Source organism: Lissotriton helveticus, chromosome 10 (genome assembly GCF_964261635.1).
Source record: "Lissotriton helveticus chromosome 10, aLisHel1.1, whole genome shotgun sequence".
NCBI lineage: Eukaryota > Metazoa > Chordata > Amphibia > Caudata > Salamandridae > Lissotriton > Lissotriton helveticus.
Window position 1 is genome coordinate 361,722,752 of NC_136071.1, and position 15,343 is coordinate 361,738,094.

The window sequence follows — 15,343 nt, forward strand, 5'->3', positions numbered from 1 at the left end:
ATGTTATTATTTTTTAAATATGTTTTAACGTTTATATTTATAATTTGCTAAATTATATGTATTTTTAAATTATTTTTACATTATTAATAATACATTTAAAAAAACAATATTTTTAACTTCGATATTTTTGTACTACTATATATTTGTTTCGATATTTTTGTACTTACCTTTATGTAGATAGAACTCCGATATTTTTGATTTCGATATTTTTGTGTCGATATTTTTGTATGTCTATATTATGTCTGTCGATATTATGTCATAGATTCCTGCCATATACATATGAACAATCTGTTTTAATGATGTTTCTTCCATTGCTTCAAAAAGCAAAGACCCAAAAGTTACATAAACAAGCACAAATGCACAGGATGGTAATGGTACGTGTGATCCAGCGAAAGACCAGGATAAACATTTCACAATCAACAACTATTCAAAAAGGGCCCATAAACACATTCAAGTTACCTGACTCAAATTTTAAAACACTTTGATCTGAAGTAGTCAATGTCTAACTAACCTTCACAGATCAACACTCTTCCTTTGGTCAATGGACCAATCGTCGAGTAGTCGAGGGTGATATTAACAAATTCATTAATCTATCTTATAACTAGTCAATAAAATAATCAAAGGCTCCAAGTAAGATTCAATTTATTTTATCTAATAATTCGTTCCAAATGAATGCTCATTTGTACAGATTCACAGTGCAAACTCCTTCAACTTTCATGGGAGAGAAAAGTTCATTTGTCAAGTTGCATTTGGTTATACAGACACATTCAACAACGTCAATGCATTAAGAGTGATAGATGAAGAGGCAATAGACACAATAAATCATACTCTGCAAAAGGTTTACAAATTCAAGACAGAAATATAATTACCTAATGGTGAAATGGGGAAACCCAACCTCTGGCCAAAAGGATTGGTGGAGGTCACCTGATAAAGAGTAAGGCGACAAAGACTATAGGACAGGTGCAGAATAGGATTATACTTACTACACTTCTCTAGAACCAGACGCACCGGAGGGCATCCCTCTCCTACACTCTCTCCCTCCTCGATATTCTTCCGCAAATCTTCAATCTAATCAGGCTGTCTCTCAGTATTGAAACTTCCCAGTTTGTTCTTCTTCAGCAGCAGCTCTCGCCCACTCATCACTCAGCGCTGACGTCTCTCTTCTTAACCTTAAGTCACTCAAGTTATACTCTTTAATTCTGCATGTCCCACCTTCAAAAGTTGCTAGTATTTGTGAATCGTGGATTGCGATTGGGCAAGGGCAGGGGAGTTGTCATCACCTCATGCTGTCATTCATGATTTCTTAACTAACTCTTTGTCTAGTAAACCCTTACTATTTAATTGATTCATATGTCAGAACAAAATATATACAAAATGTATATAATTCTACAGTTGAAAAACGTTGCCAGGCATCTGTCCTTGGTTCTTGGCAGCCTGTCAATGATCCGGTCACCAGGTCACTTCAAAACTTCAACCACCATCTTTTCTCTTGGCTTAGCATATCAGGCCCAAATTCACACTACTGATAAAGGAATCATAAATAGGTGTTCATTTCTCAAATATGTTATTATCACTGTTCACCACCCATTTCTACTCTATCCCATGTTATTTTCTCCTTTGTTAAGCAAAAGCATTAGCAGTGATAAAATCCAAGCAAGCATATGCCAGACACACGGTACCTCGAGACCTACAGTTAGCAATTCCTTGCGCATGCTTGAGAGTTTCCCTCTCACATGGGTTATTCACATGGTTATTTGCGCAGTACTGGTTCGCACATGAGCAAGACGATTTTCGGTTTCAAGCGTGATTTCAGTGACTTAGCAAATTATTCTTTGTTATTTAAGCAAACAGAAAGCCTATTTGCCCATGTATGAATGTTGTGTGTATGTTAATTTTCTTTTATCTTCTATTTCTATGTGTTAGTACTTGTTAACGAGAGGTTGATTCGAGCAAGTTTCATTTCCTCGAATCCAAATACATAGGATGGTTTATGGTACATGCATACTTCAGTCTAAGAAGATCCTTCAATCCCATGAAATCTGCCCATTTCATGCACCTGTTCTCAGCTTCACCACAAACACCCATTATTAATTCAAGCATTCATATTTTATCACAGAAGCAGCATTTGCTGGCGAGATTGCAAATATGAGTGACACAGGATATGCCCTCTCTGCCTTGCTTATAGTTTTGTCTCACTTTGACTAATTTGTACACAACTTTCCAAACAAAAAAAAAGCACATTTGTGTGAAATTTCTCAAATTTGATCCAGGAAGTTCAAAACAGGGTAAAGATATACAAATGGGATCTAAAAGTACCCTTTTCCGGTGGGCACCGAACACAGCCAAAAGCAGTGCACAGTAAGTTCTGGGGTACAAAGGAGTTTGTGAAGGGCATAGTGGATGTGCCCAATACCTGCTGAGCATGGCATGCAACGTATGTTTGTGGCCATGGGGTGTGGGCATCACATGAGGTGTCTAGGTCCCCACTGCTCCCATTGCCTACTGTGAATGGCCAGAAGCTATAGGGTCCTTGGCATAAAGACTGCGTTCTGACCATGCCAAAGCCACACCCTACATACGCACCTGTTGTGTACAATCGAAAGAGGTGGGCAGTGACGTCTGTGGGCATTCACCCAGCCTCAACTGACAGTGGGCAAATGCCAATAGCGATGGGATATGTGGTGCTGACAGTTATGTAATCAATTATGTCATTATAGATGTAATCTATGATGTTATGAGCAATGTCTTGGCACTGGGTCTTATGGTTTTTAGACTACGCTAACAGGTGGATTTCAATGGCTTTTAAGGGTTTGTGACACAGCAACATTCATTTACTGATTGCATTGTCTGACTGCTTCAAACACAACCTTCCTTAAATATAGTTTTTTGAATAGCTGTACAATACCTGCTCTCTCACACAAACTAATATATAATACATTTACGTACAGCACCAACATAAGATATCTATGATATGTTCCTGACAGCGTCAGTATAATTTGTAGCTCACACTGTGTTGGTGTGCAATTTACTGTCATTTTCTAATTGCCTGTGGAGGTTACAGCTAGCTCCATCTCTTTTGCAGTGGACTCCCACTGCTTTACTTTTATTTTGAGGAGTGTAGTCTGTACTGAAAAATGTCTTCTTCTCCTCAGGCACGCGTGTGTATGTGAAGCTGGACCCCTCCTTCCAGGGGCGCGTGAGTGGACTGTGCGGGAACTTTGATGGCGACACAGAGAATGACTTCACCAGCAGGCAGGGCATCGTGGAACCCACCTCCGACCTCTTTGGTAATTCATGGCGTATCAGCCTAATGTGCCCCGAAGTGCACAGCGATGACTTCGAACACCCGTGCACGGTAGGTGGTAGAGTCTACAATTTAGCAGAATCGCACTGGGCATGAGTAATAGCAATTGTATTATGGAGCTGGAAATTGTGTTAAATGCATTAGAAGAGGGTGTAGCTCATAATGGTATATGGATTGGTTGGGAGGCAAGAAAATCTTTTTTTTTTGCTTAGTGAAGATTTAGTGCTGGCCCCTAGATGCAGTCTGAAGTGCATCTCCTAAAAAAATTAAAGTGCTTTTTCCCCACATTGAAGGACAATGGGGAGAGGTAGTAGCAATTTTTTTTTATTTGAATTTTTAGAAGCCCTGCGTGAAAATTACAATTACGCCAGTAAAATTTGCAAACTTTGTGAAATTTCTCGAAATTTTGCCTTATGTTTTGTTGTGTAACGTTTATTTTAACCTAGCATGCAGCTCTTGTTACAAGTTGTGTGAGATACATGTGGGATACTTGTTCACAAATAAAAACCATTGCAGAGACTCATCTTCTGCTCGAACGAGTCCATTGGCAGTATCTCCTGAGATGTTTTTATGAAATTATGCAAGATGTCGGCAACTCACATTTCGCTATAAAAGTGTAATTTCTCGAAATCTTAATGAAATTTGTGAGAAAAAATTACTCTCAGTCAGGTATATATTCTATATTCGGTTTTTCACAACCATAAAAGAAGACTTTGAGGGGCATAATACCAACAAGTAGCGATATTTATCGCTAAATAGGCTTAGCGACAATTTTTTTATCACTGAGCATCGCCGGAATTTATCACTGAGATAACTTGCTATTAGCAACGTTTATCTCCAAAGCGATAAAATTTCCGGCGATAGTGGCGAAATGCGTGAATATCGCTGAGAATACAGCGATATTCAAGCATTGGCGGCGAAATGCTCTTAGCCATGTTATCCACCTCCCTTTGGATAACGTGGCTAAGAACTGGTCTGGGCAGGTGTTAATTTTTGGAGATATTCGCGCTTAGCGCGAATATTTCCATCGCTACGCCTGGCTTGCTAATAGGCGATAGCGACGTTAGCGTCTGCTTTCAGTCGCTAACAGGTTGGGTACGCCCACTTTGCATGTCATTAGCGATAAATATCGCTGACATGCAAAGCGGGCCCCAAACCGCTCGCTATCGCCTACAAGCTGTCGCTAACTGCTGTTAGCGACAGCTTGCTAATAGGGCGATAGAATTATCGCCGCTTAGCGGCCGAAAATGGCCGCTAAATCGTCGATAATTGCCTATCGCCCCCCTTGGTAATATGCCCCCGAGTTCATATGTTAATAGGTTATATAGAAATTCATTATCAACGTTCTAGTGAAACAACAAATATTCAACAAAGGAGCCTCAGGTCAAGGATCTCAAATATTAAATATAATTTAATGTCTAATACATTAAACTGTATAAACAACCAATGAAGGATAAGTAAAATACTGTATATATCTAAAACAAATTGCCATAAAAAAAATATATGGAAGTGCCAACCTACAGACCTTGATGGGTTTCATTGGAACCACCTCAAATGACTGTTATGTTACAGAGAAAATTAAAATTGGATCGTTAAATATCAATAAAATAAAATTCTAATTGGATCAGTAAATCACATTAAAATCCATAAAAGTTAGGAACAAAAGGCATTGTGCAATCTAAAAAATACAAAGTTGATCGCCTGTGCACATAAGTGACAATTATCATTAAAAACCATACACTATAATACATGTTCATTTCCCTACTAGACTCCGTAATCGAACTGTCGAAGAAATATATTTATACCATTGGCATATATATTCTGTTTTCAAAAACTGGACGTAATACAGGGCCAGCCTGCATTTCCTAATATTCAAGGCCCTTAATAATGGAATGATAAAATCTCTCCGCAGTTTAGAATAAACGAGCAGAAAGAAAGGAAGTGCAACATATTCCGAGATGTCTTGGAATCACATTGACAGGAATCAAGATCAGAGTCACAGTATACTTTGAGGGGATAAGAGACCAACAAATGTGCAATACTGAACCTAAATCTAATAAGGTAAAACCTTTTGAAGTGACAAATAGAAAAGAGCAGATAAAGCTCTAGACGCTCCATACAAACCAGAGGCAAATATTTCAATACTCTCTTCTTTCCTGATACCATGCACTCCCTATTCTCCATGAAAATAGATAGAAGATCTCACTTTAACTGAGATTATGGAATGTTTGTAATGATTTGCGGGTTGCAGAAGCAATCCGTTCTCCCCACTAATTCAAGCTGCTTCTTAATGTAACTGAGACACAATATTTTCTGCATATGATCAAGACTCATACAATCCAGGATTATTGCGTGATTAAGTAAGGCTCATCTTTTGTCGTAATGAGTTCCAAAACATAATCGGGGCAATTTGTATACAGTGAATTAAAGGGGTCAAACCTAATTCCATGTGGCATAATATACTCCGAAGATTAGTAGGGGCTGCTAGTATTTATTTATTTTGAAAGGTTTTATATAGCGCTGGCTGGACCCGTGGGTATCAGAGTGCTTTACATGAGCATTTATGGTTACAGTAAAAAACAGTTGTTCAATAGGATTAAAACATAAACGTCAGGATAACAAAACATTATTAAATTGACAAATAGGCAAGAAGTTATTTACATGAAGAGGGGTTATCAAGAAAGATTACTTTACATAAAAGCACTATTAAACTAACAAAAAGGCAATTTACATGAGTAGCGGCTATCAGGAGAAACTGTTTTAACATGATGACAAAAGCACAGTATACAGCTCAAAGTTGAGTGCAGGGGGAACCAAAGTTTGAGGCTGGTTGGCGGGAAGAACAAAGAAAATTGATAAAAATAGGTGGGGAAAACAGGAAGTAACGGCAGAGGGAGATTCAGGGAGGAGCTGCGGGTAGTGGACATAGAAGAGGGGAGGGGATTAGAGGGTGCATATTCACAGGAAAGTACAGGGGTGGGTGGGAGATAGGAGGACAGAGGAGTGAAATTGGATTGGAGGAGGCTTGAATGAGGGGTCAAAGGGGAGGTTAAGAACCCCAATATTTGTTCAGAAGGTGAAATTTGAGGTCTTTTTTAAAGCTGAGTTAGGAGGGGTTGCAGCGCAAGTCCCTATGGAGAGCATTCCAGATAATCGGGGCATTCCCAGAGAAGAAACAAGATTGTGTGGTTTTCTTTTTTAACAGGGGGGGGACAAGGAGTTGGGCATTAGTGCTTCTCATCGGTCGAGAGCAGCCCGCTTTTTTGAGTTTGTTCGTAAGGTACAACTGGGTTTGTTGGTGAAGGGCTTTGTGTGTTATGCATGCAGTCTTATAGGAGGATCTTCCTTCAAAGGGAAGCCAATTTAGGACTTTTGTTGGCTGGGGAGATGTGGTCCAAACATTTACAGTCAGCGATTAGCCTGGCAGCTAGGTTGAGCATAGATCTAAGGGGGGGCAAGATGTACTTTGGGGGTTCCAGAGAGGATAGCGTTACTGTAGTCAATTTTGGAGAGAACTAGTGATTGGACTACTCATTTAAAGTTGTCAGCTGGAATGAAGGGTTTGATTTTTTTAAAGATGTCGGAGAGTGAAGAGAGCTCCTTTTGCTGAGTTTTTTATGTGGTCATTGGGAGTAAGTTTGTTGTCAATAGTGAAACCAAGTGATTTCACTGAGTGTGATAAGGAGAGCGACCAGTTAAGAGCATTAAGGTCATAGAGCCAGCTTTGGATGGGGAGCTGGTTGTTGTTAGGCAAGAAGAGAATGATTTCAGTTTTTTAGGGTTAAGTTTGAGGTGGTTGGAGAAGAACCAGGATTGGATCTTATTTAAGGAATTGTTAAAATGGAGAACATCTGAGTGGGATCTAATCTTGTAGTAAACTTGGGTGTCATCAACATAAAGGTGATAGTTGATTCCTGCTTGTTTCAGAATAAGGGTAAGGGGGATTTTGATTTGTTGTGTTCCGTGTTGGAGGTAAGAGGAGAATCATTTAAAGACCAGACCATTAAGGCCAAATCGAGCTTTTAGTGAGTTAAGTAAGGAAGAATGGTTAACTGTATCAAAGGCAGCGGAGAGGTCCAGGAGAATAAGTAGGCAGGACTCACCATTGTCGAGAGACCAGTGGAGGTCATTGACAATATTAAGCATGGTGGTTTCTGTGCTGCATCCTTTTCTAAAGCCGGATTGCAAGGAGTCAAATAGGTTGAAATTGCCTATGTGATTATCCAATTGTCGGAGAGCAAATTTTTTAAGGACTTTGGATAGAAGTGGGAGGTTTGAGGTAGGACGGAGATTGTTTGGGTCATTTCCGTCAGCAGAGGGGTTTTTAAGAATGGGAGTGTTTTGTCGGAGTTGGAGAGAGTTGGGGACACATCCCGTGGCAAAGGAGGTGTTAATGATAGAAGTCATTTTAGATCTTGGACAAGATTTGAAGGGAGAGGATCTTTGGTGTGTGAAGTCGGCTTGAGTTTGGAAATGTTGTTAAGGACTTCGTGTTCAGTCACGGGTGGAAGTTATGCCAGGAGGCATTATTTTTCAGCTGTACGTTGGAAAGGCTGAATTCAGGAAAAGTTGAAAATGGTCGGTGAGTTGAAGGATTTAGAGGAAGGGGCAGAGTCAACAAGGGGGTAAATCAATGAAAAAAACAACAGCAAGTTTGGGGGAGGGCGGGGCTTGAGTTAGATGGATGGACTGATCAATTTTGGCAATTTTATCCGAGAGGAAGGTAGTAATTTCCTCGGGGACAAACGCCGCAAAACTTACCAGCTGGAGGTTGCAAGCTACCTGCTCTGCCATACACGCCTGGGGCCCTGACGCTGTTGGTCTTCCCTGCCGCCACCGCAAGTTCCACCGCGGGGCCGCAGCGGGGGAAGACTACAGCTTCCAGACTCCTCGGCAGCAAACGCCCACTTCCGCCGGACAGCGCGCCCAGAGGCACATAAAGACTAGGAGCTTCCTCCGCGTCGCGGATGCGCGCGGGCGGCGCCGGGCTAAGCCCGGGCAAAGGGCGGGCTGTCTGTGGCCGTCCGGGGCAGGAGGAGGCAGGGCAGGGCCACCCCCCTTGACATCACCCAATGGGTAAGCTCAAGAAAGCTTTATTAACTGATGAGGGGGGAAAGAAGGCAAAGTTATCTAGACATTCAGAGTCTATCATTTCTTACTTATCAACTTGAATTGGGCTTATCTGCCACTCAACCAGCCACGTCCCCACTAATTTCTGTCGCCAAACATGCTCCTGTTATCCCTCTCGAACCGAAGGTGGTCATATCTAATGTGAACTTGCCATCGACACAAATTGTTTGCTCCCCACACGGGCACCCCTCGGCCCCGAACCCGACATTGAGTCAACAAACTATTGGCAGTGATGTCACACGGAATCCTGAGAGGCTGGAGCACCCCGAGGGTATCCCTGGCCCAGACGCCAATCTTGGAGACCAGTTAGAGACACTGTTCCTCGCCCGGATCGAGCCCTTGCTAGTGGGGATCGCAAAGGATATTGTTGACACATTGAACACTTGCCTTTCTGGTTTGTTGAAGAAATGTTCATTAATCGATAAACTGGTTAAAGATCTTACCCCGGTCTCTCACTCTGTTTCAGGGGTCGCCCCGCTTGATACCGGTAATGGCTTGGCGGTTTCAACCCCAGAGCCCACTTTGTGTGGCCCCGGGTCGCCTGTAGCCATGGAAGGGGTAGGAAATCCTCACAGTGTTAACACAGGCGCAGGCGCAGGGCGCCCTAGGGTAGGACACCCAGGGATTGTTAGTCACCCATTCAACCCACCCAACCCATGCCCGAGCAAAAGGGCCAGGGGAAGTAAATTGAATCTTGATTTACCCCCGGCGGCAGCGCCACTGGTACCTATTTTCGTTGGTGTACCCCCATTAGAAGAGGGAACGACAGAATCAGCGGCTGACTTAATAATTAAGGCAAAGTCATGGTGTGCAGAAGTCAGCAGTGGTGGAACTCGAATAGCTGACAGGATCATATTTGCCAACAGGGTGGGCTGGATCGGGAAACGACCCAAGTTAGTACAGGGGGATTGTGTTGTTATCAATTTCGACAGCCCTGATATGGCCGATAGATTATTCTGGGACGGCTCTGACATTAGGGGAGGAGACCAGATGAGACCAATCCCCCTGGGGTTTTTCTACCCACCACCAGGGACTCAAACTGGGCTTAACTACCCAGCGCGAGCAAGAAGGAGTCCAAGTAGCGAAGTTGGTGGGACAGGTCAAGCGGGTTACACACATCACACACATTCCAACTTAAGGCGGGATTTTAGTATCCAGACATCTTCAATTACACAACCTATGTACCAATGTAAGGAGATTGATGGGCTAGCCTTGAGAAATCGCTTTTCTCCCCTATCTGATATCAAGGAAATAGATTGACAGCCAACCATTCCGCTGTCTGGCAGCGACAGCACCATCTTCCCCGTTGACCATGGGCTTTGTTAATTGATCAGTTGGAATATAGCTGGCTCCAGAGCAAAGAGGGCTGACGCTGCCTGGATTGGGTATATTAGCAGCCATGACATCATAGCTTGCCAAGAAACTTGGGATACTTCTCCAAACTTTTGGTTGGATGGCTTTACTAAATTCGCAACCCCAGCTGTCCCGAGTTCTGCTGAAAGAGCAAAGGGCGGTTTATTCCCTTTATTTTCACTTAACCTCAAGGGACACTTTTAAGATGATCCCAAGTGGGTCACCAAACCTACTAATTGTAGAGTGGGTAGTCTCACATAGTTGCAAAATTATTTTAATAAACTTTTATAATTCTTGGGATAGGGTCAAGGGAAACGACCACCTAGGTGCTCTGGATTACTCTCTTACCATGTTCAGTCAAAATAAACACTACACTAATTTCGAATTCATTTTATTAGGTGATTTTAAGGTTCACCCATGCAGTGATCTGTGTTTTTTAGGAGAACAGGTGGGCCTGCTAGGTACAGGGACCCCCCATTTTGAGCACACTAAGTCAGGGGAGGCCCTTGAGGAGTTGCTTGCCAATCATAACTTGCATGTAGCCTGTATCTCCGAGGCAGGGACAAGAACTGTCACGTTTAAAGGATCTGACCCCGGCACCATACTGGATTATGTCTTTATGACCCCGGGCATTTTACATAGGGCTGCGTTTTATAACGCTATAGTTTCAACCTATAGTGACCATAACCCCGTCTTGCTTAAGTTACTCTGGGAAGACCATATGGTATCTAAACCCCGTCCTGACATTCCGGGGCCTGCCCTACGCCCCGTAGACCAAGGGAGAAGGCTTAATTGGGCCAATGTAGTACCAGGGAATTTTATGGATGACTTACTCCCCACCATTTAGGGGTATATAACAACTTGCCAGGACCGTTGTGCAACTGCTCAAGAGATTATGGGGGCTTTCGAATGTATTTGTGTTCAAACCTCGAGAGCCTTGAGGGCCAAACCATCTCAGATGGTGAATAAGAAACATAGATGGTTTGACACAAAATGCTCCAAAGCACATAAGGCATTAATGGCAGTCCTAAAAACCTCCCCAAGAGATAGGTCAGCGGTGGCCTCCCTGAGAAAAGAATATAAGGCTACAATCAACGGGAGGAAAAATGATATAAAGAATATGGCGTGGGAAAAATTAATGTCTACTGACATACTTCGCGATAGCTCTCAGTTCTGGGCCATAGTTAACCAACCTCTCTTCTCAGATGTGGACAACACGGTCTTGGATTGTGTTGTCCCAGACGAAAAGAGGATTAGTCACTTTAGAGAGGTGTATGATGACACAGAGCTTGGTGCCCCCAAGAAGCAGTGGACGGCCTTGGAGTGCGCTCCCCTATCCTTTAACTTAGCCGAGGTGGAGAGAGCTATCCTGGAGACCTCTAAGAAGAAAGCCCCGGGGCCGGACGGGGTTCCGGACGACTTTTACAGGTACTCCCCAAAATTTTGGGCAGGGGTTTTAACCCACGTTTTTACAGCCGCAAACGGAAATATCTTCCCTAGTTGCTGGTCCACCTCAATCATTGTGCCCATTTTCAAAAAGGGCCAACGTGATGACCCTGGGTGTTATAGGCCCATTTCCCTCCTAGACTCTGCAATTAAGATCATAGGCAGAGTCCTGTTATTCAAACTTAGAGGTAACATCGAGGGGTGTGGAGGCTTATCAAATATTCAGTACGGTTTAGGGCAAAAAGAGGTACCCTGGACCAGTGTTCCAACCTTCACCTATTAATATCCAAGTACACGGTTGCCAAGGAGGGGTCCCTGTTTCTGGCCTTCATGGACCTCTCCTCGGCATTCGACTTGGTGAACAGGTCAAAATTATGGGAAATCTTATTGGAGTCTGGGATTGACAAATCACTTGTGAATTTCATGGCATCACTTCACCAGGACCTGTTTGCCACAGTGCGAGTTACTAAGGAAGGTAGGTGCACCGACCGTTTTAAATCAGCGAGAGTAGTCCGTCAGGGCTGTATCCTTGCACCCCTCCTCTTCACCATCTACATAAACGGCTTGGGTAAACATCTTGAGGCACTGGAGGGGGAAGTTCTGCGTGTAGGAGAAGTTAACATCCCGGCTCTCCTATACACGGATGACGCAGTCCTGATAGCACGTACTGGGCTGGGTCATCAGCGTTTACTGCTATCCTTTGGTGCCTTTATGGACCATCTGGATTTAAAAATCAACGCGAAGAAATCCCATACGATGGTGGTGGGCCGCCATAGAAACAGGGGTAAGTCTATATCCTTCTTTTGCAAGGGTGAGGCTGTGTCTAGGGTGACAGTTTTCCCCTATCTCTGGGTCAGCTTCGATGATAAGGGCTCATGGGGACCTCAAATCAAGATCAATAGCTTATCATTGACGAGAGCCTCCTCAGCCCTCATAGGGTTTGCAAATAGGTTAGGGGCCAGGCCTATGGAGGCAATTTAAAAAATGTATAATTCTAAGTGTATATCTATAGCTATGTACGGGTCTTCACTATGGGGGTACGTTTCTCAGGACGCAATACAAACAGTGGAAAACAAGTTCCTGAGACGTCTTCTCTCCGTACCCCAGTCTACTCCTACTTTCTCTATTCATGGGGAGGTGGGCCTAGATTACGTTACTGATGAACTTAGACTGGCTCCTTTATTATTTTGGTTAAAGACTTGGTTAATTGATGAATTAACCCTTAACCATGCTATTTTGCACGATGTCATGACCTTGGACCATGTAAAGAGAATAGCCTGTCTGGAGTATGTGAGACACACTTTCCTACAGCTAGGACAACCGGAGCTATTTAACTCCCCTTCCTGTATCAGGAGGGAGGACATTAATTGGACCAAATTGCATTTTATGGATAGGGCCAGATTGGCTCGGGAGGAGCAAGAACTGATCAAACCAACCGTCAGATCACATTATTTGCTATTGATTTCCCCTTCCCTTGAGCCTTATCTCAAAATTGTAACCAAGCCCTTCCATAGACATCTGTTAATTAAATTCAGATTTAACTTAATTCATTACTTCCTAGGCAGCTACCATCCTGGAGCAAACCACAAGAGGGCCCTCCGTGCAAATGCGATGAATTTTCCCACCAGGACACTATGCATTTTACCATGTTTTGCAGTTTATATTCGGATGCCAGGAAAAAGTATCTGGTTCCAATTTTAAGAGAAGCCGGCTTCGTCCAAGTTAGGCCGGCTCTAGTTTATTTACAGTCCTTGGGCAGTATTACCATCATATTTGGTGTAGCCAGCTTTTTGGTGGCGGCTTATAGAGTGAAAACAAATTTGGTGGCATTGAGGGACCTTACATAGCATTTTTCTGCATTCATTTTTCTGCATTGCTTTTGTGTTCTAGCGTTGTATATAATGCCCTTGCTTGGTCCTTGTAAATCCATGTAATTTGTAAATCTGTAAATTTGTATATAATGTTTAAAAGTCTTTTATGATTTTTAACGAATCGAATAAAGTGAATTTGACTGACTGACTGACATAGTAATTTCCTCGCATCTCTCTGTTGAGGCCATCAGCTCAGGGGGAGTGGACAATGTTTGTTTTCTTATACTGTTAAACAGTTCTCTGGGCCTATTTTTGGCACAATCAAGTTGTGCTCGAAAGAAGGTTGACTTTTCATTGAAGATGTGTTTCTTGGAAGTTCATCTGGCAGATCTTAGGAGAGCAAGATTGGAGGGAGAGGGGTATTCTCTCCATGTTCTTTCGCTCTGTCTAAGAGCGCGTCTTTCATTGTTACGATCAGAGTTGAACCAAGATTTGGATGGAATATTTGTTTTTATTTTACTTTTGGAGGGGCTAATTTGTCCAAGACATCCTTGACAGTCTTGTTGAAATGGTCAGTGAGCTCATTGGCATTTTGGAAAAGGGGGTGAGAAGGAGTTGGGCTTGGAGTTTAGATTCGAGTACATCTGGTGGGATTTGACTAAGATTTCTGATCCATTTCAAGGGTTTGGTGATTTGTGTGAAGGGGGAGGGGAATTGGTTATGATCTTAAACAGAATGAGGTGATGGTCAGACCAGTCAATGGGAATGATGTGAGCCAGGGAGGTTGAGTCATTATTGGAGATGATGGCGTCGAGAGTGGCTCCTTTGATATGGGTTGGATTTTTATATAGTTGTTTAAGGTTGTTAATTTCAAGAAGGTTAATGAGGCGTCTGACTGTGAGATCCTCAACATTATTCCAATGAATGTTAAAATCTCATAAGAAGAGATTTTTTGAGTCAGAAAGAGTGGATTGTGAAACAAAGTCAGAAAATTTGTCGGCGAAGAGAAGAGGTTCATTCGGAGGGTGGTAGATGTTATGTAGTCGGATTGGGGGAGAGCCCTGTGCAGTGAGTTTGGCGCCAAGGTATTCAAAGGTTAGGTGGTTGTCTAAGAAAATAATTCTCTACTGCCTACATGTGAGAAGAATTGGAGAAACCTCCGACACTGTCCCCATACAAAGTACCAGAACAAGAGCGTGCCTGATAGATATTAATTAATGCATCAATTGGTCTAGATCCCATTTTCCTCACACACCTTAAAAGTGCTTCCAAGTTTCAAAACACCTTTTTCTAGTCTCAATAAGGTGATGCCAGGTGCCTCTCTAAAAACGACTCTATTTCAGCCACCTCTAACTTTGAGATAATGCTCACACTGCATCTTGGCCGCTTTTGGGCACTGTAGCAGTTTGCAGTAAAGTAAAATTATAAGAATTATTAACAGCAATTCAACAGCAAATGATGAGCTTTCAATTAATTAAAATGTGTTCAATTATAAGACAAAACGTGGACTGAAAACTTCCTTGCAGGGAGTGTTGCTGGACAGGACAGCAGCCACTTTGCTACTGTTCTCTGGGACACTGTTTAGCTTAGAAGTTTGGTGTTTGCCAAAAGTAAGGTTAAAATGTGACTCAATGTCTCCAATGACGCTTTTCTCGAGTTCTGGGTTACCATTTACCATCCTACTGCATTCTGGGTGATGTAGTCTGGGCTGACCTCAATTGTCTTATCATTGGCGCACAGCGTTTTCTAGAAAACACAGCCCTAAGTATGGCAGGTAGGACAGTTCATAGATTTTTGGAACAGAAACCAGTTTTAGCCAGGAAGTGGAGGAGGTTGTTTGTTATAGGTTATTATTTAAAAACTTTCAGCTGACTTTACTTTAAAAGGACACCCCCCTGGAGTGCTCTGATATCATAAGTAGGTTGGCAGAGAGGGTTGTCAAATTTGCGAGATGCGTGGACAGAGCTGGAGTGGTGCAGGGTGCGGTTTTCAAGGTGAAGCTCACGCGGGGAGATGTTGGCTGTGAGCTAAATGAGTATCTTTTGCTTTGAAATATATGGACAAGGGTAACTCAGAACAAGGACAAGGCCCCCTTATTCTTTTGGCATGGCCACAAGTTTCTTAATGCAGCATCACCTTGGAGTGGTGGATCCTTTTAGACCTCGGCACTGTAGGGAGAACTCTGTTAGAGGCTCAGGGCGGGATGAAGATTGGCTGGATGTGGGATCTGCCACTGTAGCCGGTTGGTTTAAAGCAAGGGCCATCTGAGGTATCTATCAGCTTGTGCCAAACTGGAAAC

The 15,343-nt window shown here is 42.8% G+C and overlaps 1 protein-coding gene across 1 annotated transcript in view; it reads left to right on the top strand.

Annotated features, from left to right (window-relative positions):
* LOC144784018 (SCO-spondin-like) overlaps positions 1–15,343 on the top strand; it is a 1,726,865-nt gene that overhangs the window by 197,589 nt on the left and 1,513,933 nt on the right. Inside the window, exon 22 of the mRNA XM_078662721.1 lies at positions 3,153–3,355. Coding sequence (XP_078518847.1) covers positions 3,153–3,355 — 203 coding nt within the window. The remainder of the gene's footprint in view (positions 1–3,152; positions 3,356–15,343) is intronic.